The 21,341-nt window shown below is 44.4% G+C and overlaps 1 protein-coding gene across 1 annotated transcript; it reads left to right on the forward strand.

The window, feature by feature from the left end:
* Nucleotides 1-76: 76 nt before the first annotated feature.
* On the forward strand, nt 77-19,805 carry LOC125625695 (aldo-keto reductase family 1 member B1). Its single transcript, XM_048828054.2, has 10 exons — nt 77-337; nt 7,400-7,567; nt 9,021-9,137; nt 10,278-10,355; nt 11,688-11,810; nt 14,793-14,899; nt 15,115-15,196; nt 16,359-16,442; nt 18,354-18,436; nt 19,293-19,805. Exons 1-10 carry the CDS (start codon nt 272-274, stop codon nt 19,333-19,335), a joined length of 951 nt encoding a protein of 316 aa, XP_048684011.1. The 5' UTR covers nt 77-271; the 3' UTR covers nt 19,336-19,805.
* Nucleotides 19,806-21,341: the final 1,536 nt, after the last annotated feature.

A 21,341-nucleotide genomic window follows, 5' to 3' on the forward strand; every position in this document is an offset into this window, starting at 1 on the left:
GGGCCGGGCAAAGAGCGGGGAGGCCGCAGGCAGGGTCTGGGGCGGGCAGCACCAGCGACTCGTGCTGCAAGGAGAGAGATGCCCCCAGCCTCTGCGCCTTTCCGGGGCTGGGAAACACAAGCAGCGGCTCTGTTTACAGCCCAGACGACCACCTCTGCGAGGGCCACCCGCTGCCGGCAGACGGGGCGTGGCCAGAGCCTGCTAAAGGGGCTCCGCTGGGGCAAGGCCCGGGGGCGTGCTCCAGTCCACAGAGAATCGCAGAGCAGGAGTTATGGCGACCCACGTGCAACTGAGCCCTAAGGCCAAGATGCCCATCCTGGGGCTAGGCACCTGGCAGGTAATTGCAAAGGCTCCAGGGTCCGGCACGCCGGGTGCAGTGCAGCTGCTCTCTGCCTCCGGAGGCGCTCGGCTCTTTGCGCTGGCTTCTCCCTTCGCAAACGCGGCCAAAGTTTCCAGCTGTGTCTGTGCAAAAGGCAGGAGTTTCTTTCCCTCGGGCTGCCCGCGATGCCGGAGGCAGCGGCACAGGCCCGATAGTTACCCTTCGGCAAGCTGTTTTTGTTTACGTTGCTAGCAAGATGTGGCTGTCATTGTGAAGTCCAGTTTCCTGGTAGGTGTTTGGTTTTATCGCGCTCAATACCTGGCCCCTATATGGATTTAGGGTCCGAGCAGCGTTTCAGCTGCTTTTCTAACCATGTCGATAAAAGGCTAACGAGCAGCAGTTGTAGGAACTGGGCTTTGTTCTAGGTGCTTGGATTCTGCAGCTACTTAGCGAGCATAAATTGTTGTTTTAAGAGTTACTGGTGCTGACTAAAATGTGGCCAGCAGTGAGACAACACTTGTGCATGAAAGACTCCTTTTAAAAATTCAGGTTTCCAAAGGTTCCTTGGCTCCCTGGTAGCAAATTTCGTGATGTATTTTACTTAAATGCAAACAACGTTGATTATAATGGTCCTTTCTGGCCTTAGATTCTATGAAGGCATGAAAACTGGTATTTGTGGTATTTCTTTCTTGATCTTTAGATACCCAAGTGCAGAATGTAGGTCAACTTCTGATTTCAGTCACACCAGTTTAAATCCATAATAGCTCTGTTGGCATTGATGGAGTCATTCTGAATTTACAGTGGTATAATTGAGAAAAGAATCCCATCCTTTCTGTGTAAATGGAACCCTTCCTCCTTTTTAATTCCGTTTTTTTTCTTTCAGTCCAGGGTTTATGATGTCACTTGCTTCCATGGTGACAAATTGGGACTGCAATTACAAGAATCACTCTTACCAGGGGAGTGTGTTTATGTACAAAAATATATTAAAACAACATTAAAGCTGGCAATGTGATTACACAGAGAACAACAAAGATCACCCTGTGTGTGCATTGTTTTAGAACAGTTTTATGCACAGTAAAAAAGAGCTCATAGTTATAGGAAAATACTTGCGGTTTCTACCTATTGTATTGTATTGATGGCCAGTATTCTGCACTGCTCAGTGTTGTGTGTTGGTGTGATAAAGCCCCTCTTCAGATGTACACTAATGCAGAGACAAAGTTAACATTGCTGTAGGAACATTCAGAGTTTTTGAGAATTCTGTCATCTCTGCCCAGCATCTGTTACTTTTAGCTTCATAACTTACCAACATATAGAGCAGAGGTTCTCAAGCTGTGTGCTGTAGATAACTGGCCAGTCACATATAGTCCTTGTTCCACCTGCTGAATCATGCTAAAAGAAGTTTATAAAATATACAGACTTTCCTAGTGTTCACCTTCTACTTGAGCAAGTGCTGTTTACCACAGGGTGATTATGAAGTAGCCAGTGGGAAAGGATATTGATCCATATAAAGAAAAGGAGTACTTGTGGCACCTTAGAGACTAACCAATTTATCTGAGCATAAGCTTTCATGAGCTACAGCTTGAGCTGTAGCTCACGAAAGCTTATGCTCAGATAAATTGGTTAGTCTCTAAGGTGCCACAAGTACTCCTTTTCTTTTTGCGAATACAGACTAACACGGCTGTTACTCTGAAACCTACCATTGATCCATATGATTGCGAAGCTTGTGAAGAGAGGGGAGTGTTCCCAAGAGAATCTCTGTATTAAAATGTGGTCTGTGCTATGAAGAAGCTTGAAAATACATGTCTTTGAGATTATAAAAAGAGCAATGGCATAGGTATATTGTGGCAACAATAAATAAATAACTGCCATTCTTTCTGTGAACAATACAGAATAGATAACCTATACCATCTAGTTAACTTCATCAAATAACAGTGTTTTCTTTGTAAGAAATCCATGCCAGCAAGAAACTGAATTCAGAGTAACAGCCGTAGAGAGTACAGAGTAACTAACGTCTGTACTCGCAAAAAGAAAAGGAGTATTTGTGGTACCTTAGAGACTAACCAATTTATTTGAGCATAAGCTTTCGTGAGCAACAGCTCACTTCATCGGATGCATACTGTGGAAAGTATAGAAGATCTTTTTATACACACAAAGCATGAAAAAATGGGTGTTTACCACTACAAAAGGTTTTCTCTCCCCGCACCCCACTCTCCTGCTGGTAATAGCTTATCTAAAGTGATCACTCTCCTTACAATGTGTATGATAATCAAGGTGGGCCATTTCCAGCACAAATCCAGGGTGTAACAAGAACGTCTGGGGGTGGGGGGTAGGAAAAAACAAGGGGAAATAGGTTACCTTGTATAATGACTTAGCCACTCCCAGTCTCTATTCAAGCCTAAGTTAATTGTATCCAATTTGCAAATGAATTCCAATTCAGCAGTCTCTCGCTGGAGTCTGGTTTTGAAGGTTTTTTTGTTGTAATATTGCAACTTTCATGTCTGTAATCGCGTGACCAGAGAGGTTGAAGTATTCTCTGACTGGTTTATGAATGTTATAATTCTTGACATCTGATTTGTGTCCATTTATTCTTTTACGTAGAGACTGTCCAGTTTGACCAATGTACATGGCAGAGGGGCATTGCTGGCACAGGATGGCATATATCACATTGATGGATGTGCAGGTGAACGAGCCTCTGATAGTGTGGCTGATGTTATTAGGCTCTGTGATGGTGTCCCCTGAATAGATATGTGGGCACAGTTGGCAACGGGCTTTGTTGCAAGGATAGGTTCCTGGGTTAGTGGTTCTGTTGTGTGGTATGTGGTTGCTGGTGAGTATTTGCTTCAGGTTGGGGGGCTGTCTGTAGGCAAGGACTGGCCTGTCTCCCAAGATTTGTGAGAGTGTTGGGTCATCCTTCAGGATATGTTGTAGATCCTTAATAATGCGTTGGAGGGGTTTTAGTTGGGGGCTGAAGGTGACGGCTAGTGGCGTTCTGTTATTTTCTTTGTTAGGCCTGTCCTGTAGTAGGTGACTTCTGGGAACTCTTCTGGCTCTATCAATCTGTTTCTTCACTTCCGCAGGTGGGTATTGTAGTTGTAAGAATGCTTGATAGAGATCTTGTAGGTATTTGTCTCTGTCTGAGGGGTTGGAGCAAATGCGGTTGTCTACAGCCATGCTCTGCGATACAATAGATCGTGTGGTGTGATCAGGGTGAAAGCTGGAGGCATATAGGTAGGAATAGCAGTCAGCAGGTTTCCGGTAAAGGGTGGTGTTTATGTTACCATCGTTTATTAGCACTGTAGTGTCCAGGAAGTGGATCTCTTGTGTGGACTGGACCAGGCTGAGGTTGATGGTGGGATGGAAATTGTTGAAATCATGGTGGAATTCCTCAAGGGCTTCTTTTCCATGGGTCCAGATGATGACGATGTCATCAATATAGCGCAAGTAGAGTAGGGGAGTTAGGGGACAAGAGCTGAGGAAGTGTTGTTCTAAGTCAGCCATAAAAATGCTGGCATACTGTGGGGCCATGCGGGTACCCATAGCAGTGCCGCTGATTTGAAGGTTTATTTATATATTGACAATTTATATATTGTCCCTAAATGTAAAATAGTTATGGGTAAGGATAAAGTCAGAAAGTTCAGCCACCAGGTTAGCCGTGACATTATCGGGGATAGTGTTCTTGACGGCTTGTAGTCCATCTTTGTGTGGAATGTTAGTGTAGAGGGCTTCTGCATCCATAGTTGCCAGGATGGTGTTATCAGGAAGATCACCGATGGATTGTAGTTTCCTCAGGAAGTCAGTAGTGTCTCGAAGGTAGTTGGGAGTGCTGGTAGCGTAGGGCCTGAGGAGGGAGTCTACATAGCCAGACAATCCTGCTGTCAGGGTGCCAATGCCTGAGATGATGGGGCACCCAGGATTTCCAGGTTTATGGATCTTGGGTAGTAGATAGAATATCCCAGGTCGGGGTTCCAGGGGTGTGTCTGTGCAGATTTGATCTTGTGCTTTTTCAGGGAGTTTCTTGAGCAAATGCTGTAGTTTCTTTTGGTAACTCTCAGTGGGATCAGAGGGTAATGGCTTGTAGAAAGTGGTGTTGGAGAGCTGCCGAGCAGCCTCTGGTTCATATTCCGACCTATTCATGACGACAACAGCACCTCCTTTGTCAGCCTTTTTTATTATGATGTCAGAGTTGTTTCTGAGGCTGTGGATGGCATTGTGTTCCGTACGGCTGAGGTTGTGGGGTAAGTGATGCTGCTTTTCCACAATTTCAGCCCGTGCACGTCGGCGGAAGCACTCTATGTAGAAGTCCAGTCTGCTGTCTCGACCTTCAGGAGGTGTCCACCTAGAATCCTTCTTTTTGTAGTGTTGGTAGGGAGGTCTCTGTGGATTAGTATGTTGTTCAGAGGTATTTTGGAAATATTCCTTGAGTTGGAGACATCGAAAATAGGATTCTAGGTCACCACAGAACTGTATCATGTTCGTGGGGGTGAAGGGGCAGAAGGAGAGGCCCCGAGGTAGGACAGCTGCTTCTGCTGGGCTAAGAGTATAGTTGGATAGGTTAACAATATTACTGGGTGGGTTGAGGGAACCATTGCTGTGGCCCCTTGTGGCATGTAGTAGTTTAGAAGGTTTAGTGTCCTTTTTCTTTTGTAGAGAAGCCAAGTGTGTGTTGTAAATGGCTTGTCTAGTTTTAGTAAAGTCCAGCCACGAGGAAGTTTGTGGAAGGTTGGTTTTTTATGAGAGTATCCATTTTTGAGAGCTCATTCTTTCCCTGTTTGCTGTAGAGGATGTTGATCAGGTGGTTCTGCAGTTTCTTTGAGAGCGTGTGGCACAAGCTGTCAGCATAGTCTGAACAGGAGAGTGGATTTGTGGGGGGGGAGGAAAACCTGGATTTGTGCTGGAAATGGCCCAACTTGATTATCATACACATTGTAAGGAGAGTGATCACTTTAGATAAGCTATTACCAGCAGGAGAGTGGGGTGCGGGGAGAGAGAACCTTTTGTAGTGGTAAACACCCATTTTTTCATGCTTTGTGTGTATAAAAAGATCTTCTATACTTTCCACAGTATGCATCCGATGAAGTGAGCTGTTGCTCACGAAAGCTTATGCTCATATAAATTGGTTAGTCTCTAAGGTGCCACAAGTACTCCTTTTCTTTTTGAGAAACTGAATGAATCTCTGCAGGTCAAAGAGGTAAGAGTTATTGACTGAGCTAAAGGAGAACCTGTTTCTTCTGCGTTTGATCCTGAAATGTGTAGAATGCTTGCCACTTCTGTTGATTTCAGATTTGACTAGACAAAATTTGAAGTGAGGACAGATGGGGAAAAAAAAATCTTTCTACCTTCTCATCAATTCCAAGGGCAGTCTTTGTGCACTCACAGTAAAGAAATTTATTTGAGCATGAGCTTTCGTGAGCTACAGCTCACTTCATCGGATGCATACCGTGGAAACTGCAGCAGACTTTATATACACACAGAGATCATGAAACAATACCTCCTCCCACCCCACTGTCCTGCTGGTAATAGCCCATCCAAAGTGACAACTCTCTACACAATGTGCATGATAATCAAGGTGGGCCATTTCCTGCACAAATCCAGGTTCCCTCACCCCCCTCCAAAAAACACACACACACAAACTCACTATCCTGCTGGTAATAGCTCATCCAAAGTGACCACTCTCCCTACAATGTGCATGATAATCAAGGTGGGCCATTTCCAGCACAAATCCAGGTTTTCTCACCCCCCCACCCCCATACACACACAAACTCACTGTCCTGCTGGTAATAGCTCATCCAAAGTGACCACTCTCCCTACAGTGTGCATGATAATCAAGGTGGGCCATGTCCAGCACAAATCCAGGCTTTCTCACTCCCGCCCTTTTTTTGTTTGTTTTTTTTTTTCCCGGGGGACACACACAAACTCACTCTCCTGCTGGCAATAGCTCATCCAAACTGACCACTCTCCAAGTTTAACCAGAACGTCGGGGGGGAGGTAGGAAAAAACAAGGGGAAATAGGCTACCTTGCATAATGACTTAGCCACTCATGCTCAAATAAATTGGTTAGTCTGTAAGGTGCCACAAGTACTCCTTTTCTTTTTGCGAATACAGACTAACACGGCTGTTACTCTGAAACAGTAAAAGTACAGCATTGAATAGTCTTATCCTATGTATCATTTATCTGGCCCTGAGCATATACTATATGAAGTTACACAATGAGGGAGCAAATAACCAAAGAGGCCCAGCAGCATTTGGATTTGAAGGTTTCAAAGCCATCTAGGGAATTCAGCCACACAGCGCCCATTAACCCCTATGCAACTAATAAAAATATCAACATTTTGCATCCCAAAGAGAGAGCTGTTAGACAAGTCCTCCCCCAACCACCTTTACTCCCAGGACTCCAGGAACATGTGCATGGACTGTGGGGAATGGGGAATAGTATTTTTTGCAAGATTCCATCTTGCAAGCAGGACTGGTGCTAGACACAGTACTATCTTAGGCTTCTGCTACCTGGTAGTGCATGTGGGGAGAGGGTTTTGGGGGTACTTAAAGGAGCATCCTCGCCCCAAAAAGCAGTCCCAACTGATAGGGCGGGTGGCTGATCTGGGCTAGGCTTGCAGTAGCAAAGGGATGTCCCCATAAAGCTATCCTGGTTGGGGGGTGGGTGGGTGTGTGTGTGTGGTCGGAGGAGGTAGAGGGAAGGGCAGGTAGGCAAGAGCTACCCCCATAAATCCTATGGTGATTGTTTAGCCTACACATAATGCTGGATATAGTTCCACAGCCAGGAATCCAACACTGTTTTCAAACTAGAAATTGACCCTTCCAGGTGGGGTTCTCTGAATCACTCTTGCTTTGTGTTTCACACACTCCTTAGGGTTTTGTTGTATGGGACGGAATCCAGAGTAGTTTTATGCTCCATATAAATAGAGATCACAGGATAAATTCCCAGGTACAGAAGCACATTCAAAATGGTGATTAATCTGATCTAGTTTGCATACCATTGGATTAGCACACCCACTCTGTGGTCAGTTTGAGCCACTCTCCTATCTGGAAATGTTGGTGTTTTACAGGTGTTCATTTTGTTTTCAGGCTCCTCCAGGGAAAGTGGAAGAAGTGGTGAAGTTTGCCATCGACATTGGATACCGCCACTTCGACTGTGCCTCTTTGTACAAGAATGAGAGTGAAATAGGGGATGGGATCCAGCAGAAAATCAAGGACGGGGTTGTGAAACGGGAAGATCTTTTTGTTGTCAATAAGGTACAACTGGCTACAGGAATTGTATCATGGGGTCATAGGGCAAATAATTTAGTTACATGGAGAGAGATGGAGCTCAACAGACAGCCCATGCTCCAGGGATAAAATGACCGAGGGAATAATCCCCTTCATCCCTCCTGTTAGTTTTATGCTTCTGTCTTTCTAGCGAGGCAAGGAGAGGGGTAAAAGCAAGGAAAATGGGATTCTTGTAATTCTGTTGTGTGGAACAGGATCTTCCATAAAGTTCATCCATTATTTGCAATGGGAGAAGAACCCTGTTGGGAGCATTTTGACAAATCAGAGAATGGTAGCGTGGCCACCATGATCATGCGAATTTCTCCTGATCTGCAAATTTCGAGTCTTTGCTATTTTAAGTTTTTCCCCCTAGAAGCATGGTAGGAAAACAAGAAATTAGAAGTCTCTAGGTCAAATTCAGAGGCAGTACTTCAGTTATATATTTTAACTTACTGATGTGTAAGGAAGCCTAAATCGGTGGAGGCAATGTAATGCAATGCAATGCAAACCTGGAATAAGGTGTAAATTAAAGTTGGGGGCCTATTATAACTTTTTTACTTTTCTAGTTAATTGTCTTAATGGCTCTACTTTTCTCTTCTGGCCCACTGACATATGAGCTAAACCAACTTAGATCACCTCTACGCTCCTCTCTGAATTTGTTCCTCTGCCTAAAACCAGCTTTTAGTAGAGCAGGAAATTTGTGAGTATTTGTATTTTAATTTTCTGGGGAAAATTCAGTTTTTCAACAAAACAAATAAAATGTTTGTTGTTTTTGTTTTGTTTTTTGTGGTCTTTTGAGGAGGGGAAGGTTAGAGGGTGGTAAAAAACCAAAAACATCTTACTAGAAGATGGACATTGTTACTAGGAATTTTTTGTTTCTAGTTTTTCAATTTAAAAAAATGGAAATTTTTGACCAAAATAAATTTTTCTCAGCACTTTTAATTTTGGTCAAAAACCAGTTTTTCATTAAAATATTTAAATAAAAGTTACAGCCAGCTCTAGTTTGGGTTCAGGACGGTGATGTGTGGCTTATTGGGGATTTACTGAAGTTTCCAAATACCTTATGACAATTCTATCCTTGTATCTGAGCTTTGGAATTAGGTAATAAAAATCAATAGGCCATGCTGACAACTTTAATCACTTTGGAAATGTGGAACTGCCAAAATACGTGCAGTTTTTCCCATCTGGGGACACATGGTAGGAAGCTTTATTCTGTCAATTCCTTTTTATAAATACTGTATTTTGAGTTTGGGCTCTATTTTAATCTGTCACTTAAAATTTTAGCAGCAAGACACATAGATCTGTCTTTCGCATAAGCTATGGAAGCAGAAGGGGTGATGTTCTCAGACCTGTTTCTCGTAGATATAAAATAGCCTCTCTCCGGACAGGGGGATTCTGTAAGGTTTCAGAGTAACTGTCCATTTTGGTTTTCTCCTTGCAGCTGTGGTGCACGTTTCATGAGCGATCCCTTGTGAAGGGGGCATGCCAGACGAGCCTTGCTGCACTGAAACTGGATTATCTGGACCTCTACCTTATTCATTTTCCTATGGGATTCAAGGTAGCGAGCCTCCTCTAGTTCTTGTCTCCTCCTCATCCTGAGAGAATCCTTGAGTGCTCAGATGCTAGGCCGTGGCCACCATCTAGTCCGCCAAGGAGGACTAGCCTCCTTCTGGAATTTCTCTTTGCCATGTTTTATTCATCTAAGTGTTGCACTGTATAGAGAAACCGTGAGGCCACTTCTCTGGCAGAAGAGGGGTGAGGAGGAGACATCTCTATAGATGTTGCTTCCACAGCATTCCAAGCCTCCAGTGACTTTGATAGCAACCAACAAGTGCTTCTATGCAGGTCACCTACATGGAAAAAGCAAGGCTATACTACTGTGCATATGGGTATTTAGTGTCGATTATCTCTTTAGGAGTTCTGGTGGCTGCATGCTATACTTTTCTCTCTCTAAGCAATAGCAGAACTGTGAGTTTACAACGTAGAATGAATATTTTGGGAGTCGGGCATTTCCCATCCAGGCTTCTTCAGCTGAAGGGGCAGTGTTGTGTGGATTCCAGTTTTGGGAGAAAAAACTAGATACATCCATGGAGGATAGGTCCATCAATGGCTATTAGCCAGGAGGGGCAGGGATGGTGTCCCTAGCCTCCGTTTGCCAGAAGCTGGGAATGGGTGACAGGGCATGGATCGCTTGATGATTATTTGTTCTGTTCATTCCCAAGGGGCACTTGGCATTGGCCACTGTCGGAAGACCGGATACTGGGCTAGATGGATCTTTAGAAAGGTCTGACCCAGTATGGCCAATGTTCTTAATTATTGGTCTATTTAGAGTGATTATCAATGGAAGATGAAGCAAGTCACAGAATTAACCATAGTTTTTTGGAATGAATACCAGGGCTGGAATGAAACTTGTTACATAAAGAGTGGAGGACTTCCCTCTCCTCTCTTTAGACTTATTAAGCTAATTACTTGACCAAAGGTTACTATTTCCCCTCTATTAGCTCCAATTTAAGTCACCATATGCAGTATGGCCCTGATTCAGCAAGGTACTTAAATATGCGCATAATTTTAAAGTTTTGCATATGCTTAAGTTCCTTGTTGAATTGGGACCTATGCATCCATTTTGACTTGCTGATAGAATCTGGGTATTCCAGCTCTGAAAGCAGATCTCTTTAAACTTTCTGTCTTGATATGACAGGCTGGTGAGGAGGTGCATCCTGTAGATGACAATGGTATGGTTGTCCCCAGTAACACGGATATTCTGGACACATGGGAGGTAAAAATTCACTCTTCGTTCTTACACACCAGAAGTGGAGCAGAAGGCTGCATGCCTGTAATGGTGGGGGCTGCAATGGTGTTCATATTAGGGTTTGGAGAGATGTATTCGGCTGGGGGCTGCTCACAGGGTCTTTGCATCACTAGGAATTCAAGGTTTCCATATGTTCTTTGTTCAGAGCTATCTACCCTTTATTCCATTTGAGTGGCATGATTCTATGTCTGTTGCAGCTACCCACAGCCTAGGTTACATAGTGGCTCTGAGAGTGCCATTTTCCCCATAAGAGGAAGGCTGAGCATTGTGGAAAAGAACAATGTGATCACCTACCTGTATAGCTTGAGGCTCTGGTCTGTGCTCTTCATGTCTGTGGCCTGTCAGCTCAAAAACGGAGTGATTTATTAACCTCTTTGCTTCTATTAGATGGCATAAAAAGACAGTGTCCTAAAAGGATGAGATTTGGCTCTCATGGGGAAAGGGTGGGCTGGTCTGGATGTGATGGAGGGATGGACTCTGGGGAACAGACATGCTTAACATGAACAGTTAATTCATCGATGCAAAGATTTTTAAGGCCAGACATGACCATTAGATCATCTAGTCCGGGGTGGGCAAACTATGGCCCAGGAGCCGCATCCAGTCCTCCAGATGTTTTAATCCGGCCCTTGAGCTCCCGCCAGGAAGTGGGGTCAGGGGCTTGCCCCACTCTGTGTGCTTCCTGGAAGCAGCGGCGTGTCCCCCTTCCGGCTCCTACATGTAGGGGCAGCCAGGGGGCTCCGCATGCTGACCCCGCCCAAGGGCTACCCTCCCAGCTCCCATTGGCTAGGAACCACGGCCAATGGGAGCTGCAGGGGTGGCACCTGTGGACAGGGCAGCGTACAGAGGCAACGCTCCATGTAGGAGCTGGAGTGGGGACATGCCACGGATTCTGGGAGCTGCTTGAGGTAAGCGCTGCCCAGAGCCTGCACCCGTGACCCCCTCCCATGCCCCAACCCCCTGCCCCAGCCCTAATCCCTCTCCTACCCTCCGAACCCCTTTTGTTCCCAGCCCGGAGCACCCTCCCACACCCCTGAACGCCTCATTTCTGGCCCCACCCCAGAGCCTTCACCCCCAGCTGGAGCCCTCACCCCCTCCCACACCCCAACCCCCAATTTTGTGAGCATTCATTGCCCGCCATATAATTTCCATACCCAGATGTGGCCCTTGGGCCAAAAAGTTTGCCCACCCCAATCTAGTCTCCCCTCCTTATTGATTTATCAGTTACTGTGGTAAAGGAAAAAGGCTAAGCTGGCAGTACTACTAGCTCCTGTACATGACTGGATTACTTTGTCCCCTTAGGCTATGGAAGAGCTGGTGGATGCAGGCCTGGTGAAAGCCATTGGAATCTCCAACTTTAACCACAAACAGATTGAGAGACTCTTAACCAAACCTGGTTTAAAATTCAAGCCTGCCAACAACCAGGTAAGGTATTTATTCCTGCTGGCTTCTGATGAACATGTGTCTAAAGGCTGGGCTACATAGGCTTGAACGGATCTTAAAAAAGGAGTTTGGAATTCAACAAAATACTGAGAACTCAGGAACGTCTGTGGACGTTACCATTCAGTGAGTGGGTATTAAGGTTGACTACCGGGATGCAAGTTAGGATTGCCCATGCTGTGTCTAGACTACCGAGATACACCTCATAACAGCATGTGCAGAATATAGAACCTTTCATAACCCCATGAAATGCTATAAGCAGTTTCACTCCTCCTCCTAGCACCTCAAGGTATCTGAGCCTGACATTGCCAGGGTCTTCATCTCTAGCACCCTCTGGTGGTCACTTTGGCCCTGCAATGGCCTGGTCTGTTTCTGTCCGCATTTTCTGTGACCCACCCAGTTATCTCTTAAGTTTTGTCCCCTTCCAGGGTAAGGAAAGGACAAACTGAAAATCCAGATAAACGTCTAAACGAATGGTGGTTCTGCCCCTTTTGGGCTATGCTGCAGGTCCCTCCCTTTGCCCTACTTTCAGACTCCACAGCATTCTGTGTTTCTTAAGCTGAGCACTGCCACCCAGGACTTTCCCCCTGCAGGTTCTTCTTTGCAGCAGGTTTCGTCACTGTCTCTTCTCCCAGGGACCTTTCTACTTCAGCCTGCCTTCATCCAGCCCTTCCTACCTACTGGAAGCTCCCTCAGCTGAGTTCCCCTCTGTCTTGTGCAGTACTTGCGAACCCTTTCACTCACTGCTAGGATCAATAGTTGTCATTACGTCACCAGATCAAGATCATCAGGGGGTTAGCTGCTACCTCACAGACCAGACAGAACCCAGCTTCCCCTTAAAGGACCAGCCAGTCCATGACAGATGTCTTAAACATCAAGGAGTTCTGGAACACTGTTACATTTGAGCCTACAAAATATACCCACAGATTTAAGCCCACTAGAGTTGATTTATATTTTGCCTTGACTTGTGCAGTTTTTTTTCATTGTGTCAAAAAAAAAAGTAACCAGAGATTTCTGGCTTTACACTATGGCTGCTGAAAATTCCTTTGGCCTCTGTTCAATGCAGTACACTGGGCAATAGCATTCATGAGCGTTTCAGAGTCTTACGGCTGTGCTTTTAGTTTTAGTGTTATCCTTGTGTGACGTCATGATTCTGCAGTACGATTGGGAAGGGTTCCCATATAATTTTTTTCGGCTTTATTAAATGACTCCTTTGGGTGAATTTTAACTGTAGTGTGGTCTAAGCATAGGTGGGAGGGGCTGTATTTGTGGACACAGCATTGTAACCATAAAGTTGTATGACCATTGCAATTGCCAGTTGAACGTGCCAAGTTAGCACCAGCACCTGCAGCATAATATATAAACATGGGAATCCATACTCACATGAATGGTGCCATTGACATCAGTGGGACTACCTGCACGAGGTAAGAGCTGGCAAGAGCAGGCCAAAGGCTTTTCCTTTGTACCTTTGAACATGTGGTGGGGTCTTGCTCAGCCAGTTTCCCGTGACTTCAGAAGGCAGGATAAAGGATTTGATAACTACTCCATTTGGCTCTTTCTTTATGGAGTATAGTACACAGTTTCACTTTTTTAAATATTTGCTTAACACAGATTGCTTCAAAATAGTTTTTTAATAATAATGTTGTCTAGTATTATGTAGCTGGAGTACCCAAGCGTCCCAGTCAGGGTTAGGTTCCCACTGTGCTGGGTGCATTACATAGACCCTGAAAAGACACCGTGCCCTGAAGTGTTTACCATCTAAGAAATACTTAAAACTGAATATAGACCTAGTCAAACCCAGCACCGTATCCAAATGTTTTACCACGCCAAGATGCACTGCTCTGGGTAGAAGCATATCCATGCTTTACAGGCTGCATTATTTGAATGTGTGATCAGTATATGAAAGGAGATTCAAAATTATATTAATGTACATTTTTTAAGACGTTAAAGCAACAAGTTGGTAAATCTCCAAGTTCTGGTTTCTACGATGACAATTACTCTGGTACGTTGCCCATACACAGTACAGTAAAAGCATTACATATATACCTGCCTAGCAAAATTCTACTCACCATGGGAGAGTAACTTTTGTGTGTTGGGCAAGTAGAATATTATCAGGCTTTCCATCATCATCATCATGATAAAAGAAGGAAGAACAATTTTGTGGTTAATTCACTGAATGGCGACTTCGTAGACCCTGATCTGCTACAGACTTCCTGCATGACCGTGGGCAAGTCACCTACCCTTGTTCCCCCATTTTACAGATGGGGTACAAGTACTTTGTATATCTTGTCTGCCCTGAAGCGCTTTGAGTCCAAACAGAGACTGTCACTGTGTTGTACAGAACCTAGCGCTGTGTGGTTCTGATACAGGTTCAGGCCTCTAGATCAGGGGTTCTCAAACTTCATTGCACCATGACCCCCTTCTGACAACAAATTATTACATGATCCCAGGAGGGGGGACCGAAGCCTGAGCCTGCTTGAGTCCCACAGCCAGCCCCAGGTGGGATGGCCAGAGCTTAAACCTGAGCCCTGCTGCCCCAGGCAGGGGGCCAAAGTCCAAGGGCTTCACCCCCAGTTGGGGGCCTATAACCTGAGACCTGCCACCCAGGGCTGAAGCCCTTGGGCTTGGGCTTTGGCTTTGGCCCTGGGCAATGGGGCTTGGGCTTTGGCATCTGGCCCCAGCAAGTCTAACACCAGCCCTGGTGACCCCATTAAAAAGGGGTTGCAACCCACTTTAGGGTCCCGACCTACAGTTTGAGAACTGCTGCTCTAGATGCTACTGTAGTGCAAATAGTAATCAACAGCAAGGCATGTGGATATTTTGTGTGTGATGTTCTGCAAGACTTCTTTGTACCATAGGTATACGAGTGGCTCCAAAGGTAGTCACAGGGTCTGTATTCTCTGGAGCACAGGAGTGCTAGCAGTGCAGTCTGCCACTGGATGAACCTGTGTGTCCTTGTGCCTGCAGATTGAGTGCCACCCATACCTTACCCAGGAGAAGCTGATTAAATATTGCCAATCCAAAGGGATCTCTGTGACTGCATACAGTCCCCTTGGCTCTCCTGCCAGGCCATGGTAAGAATGCTTGGCAGCCTCTCTTCTTGGAAGCATTTTAGAGTATGTATGTCTCTCTCTCAAATCATTGAAGAAAGTTGAATGTCCAGTGCAGTTACAATTGATACATATTTCTGTCGCTATATTGCAAATACTCCTGTGAAATATATCCTGTTTCATGCAAGGGATGGTAGTCTACCGTTAACCTATTGGCTGTTTTTTTTTTCTTTTTATAGGGCCAACCCAGGGGACCCTACTCTTCTAGAGGACCCTAAGATTAAAGAGATTGCTGCTAAACACAGCAAAACCTCTGCTCAGGTACGTTGGAGTCACAGCACCGTGCATGTTGCCTCCTTTGTAATACATTGCCTTGTGCCAACATTGCACTCTTTCACAGATACTCTGCGGTCTTTACACAGTGACTCTTTAGAATGTCTTATTTTAAATGTAACTCAGTTTAGAAGGAGAGGGATTGTCAGAACAAACAGTTCAGTCTGGGAACAGGAAGGACCTGGCAAGGAACAGGGAGTGCCTGTCATTAGCACAGATTATTGCTGACCAGCCTTAAAGATGGGCCTTTGGGTGCCCTCCAGAAAGTGCCATGTTGATCATATGAACTTAGCGATGAAAGGGGCTGTGGAAAAAATCAAATGAGGTTCAGCCAAATCACCCTATGAATCCTTGATCCGGCTAAATTATTTTTCATGGATGCCTCAGTGTTTCACTATTTGACTAAAGCTAGCAGGTGTGTGTTTGTTTTCCAGAATTCAGTGTTTGTGAACAGTTGGGGAAAATTTCTCATGGCTGCTCAGTTTGACCATGTTTCTACTTCTTCGTATTTGCTGTTCACAAACACTCTTACAACTGTGTGGGGGTTTTTGTTTTTGCTCGTAAGAATGTTTGAGAGAATGACTCTTCAGACAGATCTTCATACTCTCACCCAGTCAGCAGCTGTAGGCTCCAATCATAAAGTTGCTTGAAAAAGGGTGAATTTTTTTTCCTCAAAAAACGCTTCCTGAAAAATGCATCCCTTTTTCTGGTGAAGATGTCAAAGCTGGGAGCCTTAGCTGTTCCTCGTTCAGTTCTTAAGACCAGATCTGATCATCTGAATCCCTGTATAACACAGGACATGGGGGTCACGGAGGCAGTCCTGTTTTCCAAAAACTTCTTGCCCGAGCAGGGAGCAGAAACAATGACATTGCAAACAATTCATAGTTGACTTGAGCAGCTTGCAAACACACTACAGGCTGTAATTTGTTTACACAAACCATCTGAGGAATACTTCTGAACAATGAATAGATTTGCAGAAACTGGAATTGGTTTGTAACAAAAAAAAGTGCTACATTTCTAGAAAACTTATTTAGAACAATACCCCCCCCCCACCCCAAACAAACCAAAAAACCCTCCAAAAAACCCTTGACCAGCACTACTAGTGACTGGTAGCTTCAGTGTCATCAGAATTCCTGTTCTTTCCTCTCAGGTTCTGATCCGGTTTCACATCCAGAGGAATGTGGCAGTCATTCCTAAGTCTGACAAACCACACCATATTGAGGAGAACTTTAAGGTAAGGTTTCAAATAAGACTATTGCTACACCTATCCATTACAGTATCAAGATGGGGTGCCATCTTCCTAATTTTCTCATTTATCCCAAATTACATTTGATGGGAGCAAGAGAAGGGGCAGCGAGGTAGAAAGATCCTTCTGTATTTCAGCATTCAGTACTGCATTTTTAGTTGTGCATTCATATTTTGTGTGAAAATTCAAGTGGACTTGCATTTTTGTTAAATTTAAAACCAGGAGCGAAGTGAGTTAAACTGTCACATCTTATTTGTCATACCACATTTCCAAGTCTCTTAATTTTAAGCTTTAATTCTACTCCTACACAGCTAGAGTTAAACTTAATTTAATACCTACTTATATTGGGCTTTTCAGCAGTAGATCTCAAAATGCTTTGCAACAGTGGTCAGACTCATTATCCACCTCTTTATAGATGGGGAAACATGGGGCAAGTTACTTCACCACCCTCAGTCCCCCAGCAGGTCAGTGGCAGAGCTAGGAATAAATCTGTGCTCTACCCACTGGGATGCATTACCTTTATGTAATTTAACATGAGTAGACTTAAATACATAAGGACACGTGTGACAAGAATAGGCCTATTTAGTTTAGAGAGGAGAGGACTTGAAAAGGGCTGTTATGGCACTACGACGGTTGATATAATAAAGGTCAGTTGGAGCGAGCATCTAATACAAAAAGAAAAGGAGTCCTTGTGGCACCTTAGAGACTAACCCATTTATTTGAGCATGAGCTTTCGTGAGCTACAGCTCACTTCATCGGATGCATTCAGAGAAATCTCCCCACTGTATTTTCCACTGAATGCATCCGATGAAGTGAGCTGTAGCTCACGAAAGCTTATGCTCAAATAAATGTTAGTCTCTAAGGTGCCACAAGTCGTCCTGTTCTTTTTGCAGATACAGACTAACACGGCTGCTACTCTGAAACCTGTCATCTAATACAACAATGCGACAGGCAAAACTTATACAATGCATAATTTAACCCTGGAATGCAGTGCCACAACATATCCCTGACACCGAAACCTTAGTAGGTTCAAGCATTTCTGGCTGCCTAAAACATCAGCAGTTGTACAGGACAGGCTAAAAATGCATTAGCACTATAATCACTTATGCTTCAGGGTATAATGCTACCAATAATTGATGGGAGTTAGAAAGAAGTCTCCTAGGGGAAGGTTATTCCCCAATTTTCCACCATCTGCTTCCTTGCACCTTCCTTGCTAGAAGCATCTAGCACTGATCACTGTTGGGGGGACTGCTATCCTGAAACAGGTATGGCTATTTCAGTGTTTATATTTATAAAAAGGGAGGGGAAATCCCAGCAAATCTCAGCAGGGGATGGGTCTGATCATTTCCTCAAAGAGGAAAACTGCATAACTTTGCTAAGGTGCCACAGTCTGGCTGAAAGCCTCTTTCTCCCAGTGGAGAGAAGTTACTCACCTGAGGGCTGCCCTTGAAGTCAGTGGGACAATAAGTGAGTAAGTGCCACACAAGTCATCCTTCTTGGACTAGAACTGCTCACCCAGCAGTCCACTGACTTCATTGGAAATACTCATGAGAGTAAAGAGGTACTCTGGCCTTAGAATCTGAGGTGTCTCTTTCCATTGCACGTTGCAGAAGTCATGGGACGACTTTAGTTGGGTGCTGGGTCAAGCTTCTGGAAGCCTGATGTCGTACGAGCAGTTACAGATGAAAGGACTGTTTGTGTGTGTGTCGTGTCCTAGTGCTAAGTATTCCATTCTACCTGAAGTGAGGGTAGCTGGTGTAATTACGCTTCAGTGGAATTTTTGGTCACCCAATCTGGTACAATTCACCGCTGCTCTAAGTCATAGCTGCCTTATCTTTACATTAGGTGCACTTAATTTCCAGCTGCTTACAGACCTAACTTAAAACACTTTCCTTTCAGGTGTTTGACTTTGAATTGACTAATGAGGAGATGGAAACCATCCTCAGCTTTAACAGGAATTGGAGGGCTGTTGAAATGCTAACGTAGGTTGCTTTTCTTCTGAATCCTACAGAATGCCCAGAATCCCACTCATTGCTTACTATTGCTTTTAAAGGCAAGGCAGGATCTCTTTGAGAAAGGGAAAGCAGGCAGGACCCCAGATTTTAAATCATGGGCTTTGGGTAATTAGACATACCTTAGACTCTATCTATACTACAAAAATTACGTCAGTATAGTTTACGTCAGCATACAGCCACTGTAGTTATTAAATTGCTTGTGTATGCACACACTTGACTTTGTCAGCACTGCACATCCTCACTAGCAGAGCTTGTATTGTATTGTCAGTGTGGGGCATGGCTCTTGAAAACCTGTAACAGTCAACAAAGGCGATGCGGTGTCTACGCTGATGCTGCATTGACCTAATTACATTGACCATATGCATGTATGCTGCTTGGGGAGGTGGTGGTGGTAAATTGGCAGAGAGGCACTTACGTCAGCGGTAGCCAAATTTAAGTGAAGGCACTTCCACAGCTAGGTTGAGACAAGGCATCTTACATTGACCTAACCCAGTAGTGTAGACCAGGCCTTAGAATGACTGATGTCAAGAGGAAGATAATCCCTACATAGTCATTTCTTTAGCAGGTACTATCCCCTCTATTTTGTCCGTATGTTCCAAATACCTACATTAAATGACTGCTTCGGCAAGCAGTGTTCCTCTGACTAAAGTGGAAGTGGTATGGAAGGAGTGGCCAGGAGGTTCAGAATGCTTTTAATGCCTACAGTAGGGACCTGCTTGGCAAACATCTACCTATGCACTATTCAATACCCTGCCTGTCTTCCTGACAGAAGGACATGTGTAGTTACTTTGAATACTTGGTAACACCCACTTTTTTTTTTTAGGGCTGTCAATCACAAGGAATATCCATTCAAAGAAGATTATTAAAGCTGGTGTTTCCTTGGCATCTCTGGCTATTAGAGTTGGAGCCTCTTCTGCTCTGACTTGTTCTTCTATATTGATTGTGTCCTTCAACTATTGTCTGCCCTTTTACCACCAGACATGTGGGTTGAAGGAAGAATAAATGTATATAAAAGCTAAAGAACAAATATTTAACACCTTTAGAGGGGTTACCTTTTTATCAACGGGTTGGAGGTACTGCTTTTTGCAAGACTACCGAAAAAAAGTTAACTTTAATTCCTCTTTTGTTTACTTTGTATATTAAACTCCACTTCCCATCTAGTCACTTGAGGAGGAGTTCAAGGTAGGTTAATACAATGTCAGTACCCTAAGAGATGCTGTATTAACTATGGAACTCTTTATACAGTTGCTTGTATGCCACTTGTCTGATTGTTCCAGCTGGATAACTATCCTGTGCCTAATGTATTGAAGACATTAAACAATTCAGAGTACAATTATTTGAAGGAGTGTATTCACTTTACTAAATGGTGCACCAGTAGGCTAGTGCAGTGGTTCTCAAACTTCATTGCACTGCGATGCCCTTCTACTTCATCATTCTACTTCATGATGCCAGGATGGGGGGAACCGAAGCCTGAGCCTACCCAAGCCCCACCACTCAAGGAAGGGGGCTAAAGCTGAAGCTCAAGGGCTTCAGCCCCAGGCAGGTAGCCTGTAACCTCAGTCCTGCCACCCAGGGCTGAAGCTCTCAGGCTTTGACTTCAGCCCTGGGTAGTGGGGCTTGGACTTCAGGCCTCGGCCCAAGCACATCTAAGCCATCCCTGGTGACCCCATTCAAGGGGGGTTGTGACCTACTTTGAGGTCCTCACCCACAGTTTGAGAACTGCTGGGCTGGTGTAAGTGGCTCTAGGACTAAATGACAAACTTGCTCCCTGTATAACTGAGCATAAAGGGGGAAGAAAGAAATCTATCTTGGGTGTGACTGGAATTGTAGGAGCTTTGGGCTTAGTGGGGTGTGCACAGGAGATGGTCAGTGCTGGAAGTCTTAGACACAAAGCTAGATGTCATCATGCTCATTGATCACAGAAGTACTTTTTAGACAAGCCCTGGGTCTCTAAAATGTAAACCTTTAGGTACATGTGGACAAAGCACATTTTAAAACATTGGTGTAGAATGCAGCCCCCCTAAACTTAATTTTTTTTTCAAAATACTTAATGTATAACTAGATCACAGGTGACCTAAAACAAGTAGAGTCCATAAAGTAGAAAATAATTTGAGGACTAAAGGAAGAATGGTTACAATGCTTTGTGTGGCATTAGGTAGAGACAGACAACACCTGTTTTCAGATATTTTTACAGATTAGGGTTTTAAAAAAACACACCCGCTGGAGATAGTTGGGTGCTGTTAAAGCAAGTCATTTTACATTTACTTGCCTATTGTCTTTAGCTAACTATTTGAATAGGAGGTGCTAGCTGCTGTAAATGAAGCTTAGCAAGAGCCATTGTAACCTACACCCTCCTGGGTGTGGTGTTCTGTCCTATCTAGTGGCACAGAGGTTGAGTCTACTCTGCAGCATTAGCTAACAGCCAGCTGGCTTTTGGCTTATGCACTAAGCTCCAGAGGCCCCAGGTTTGATCCTGCCTGCTGACTACCAGGGTCTGTTGCTGTTAAACCATCACTTCCAAGCACTATTACACACGTTAAGTAAAAATGTTAAAGGTTGCTTGTGCAACCTTAATTCTGCCCCCTGTGTGCCCTGACTGAAGCAATGGGTCCTCTAGAAGTGTAGGTGATATAGCTAACTTACATACTTGACTTTACAACGATTTAAAGGTAGATGAGAAATTGCCTAGATTTTTGTTACAGTTGCACAGAGGGGGGAAAAAACCCTTGCCCTGCCCTACCCTCACCAAGTCAGGTTTTGAACTCTGTACCTTCCACATGAATAAGTACAAAGTTATCTTGAGTGTCGAGAATTATGGGTCTAGGGCAAGTCTATATTTCCCTCCAATAGTCATCCAGCTTTAGGTTCATGT

Source organism: Caretta caretta, chromosome 1 (assembly GCF_965140235.1).
Source record: "Caretta caretta isolate rCarCar2 chromosome 1, rCarCar1.hap1, whole genome shotgun sequence".
Taxonomy (NCBI): Eukaryota; Metazoa; Chordata; order Testudines; family Cheloniidae; genus Caretta; species Caretta caretta.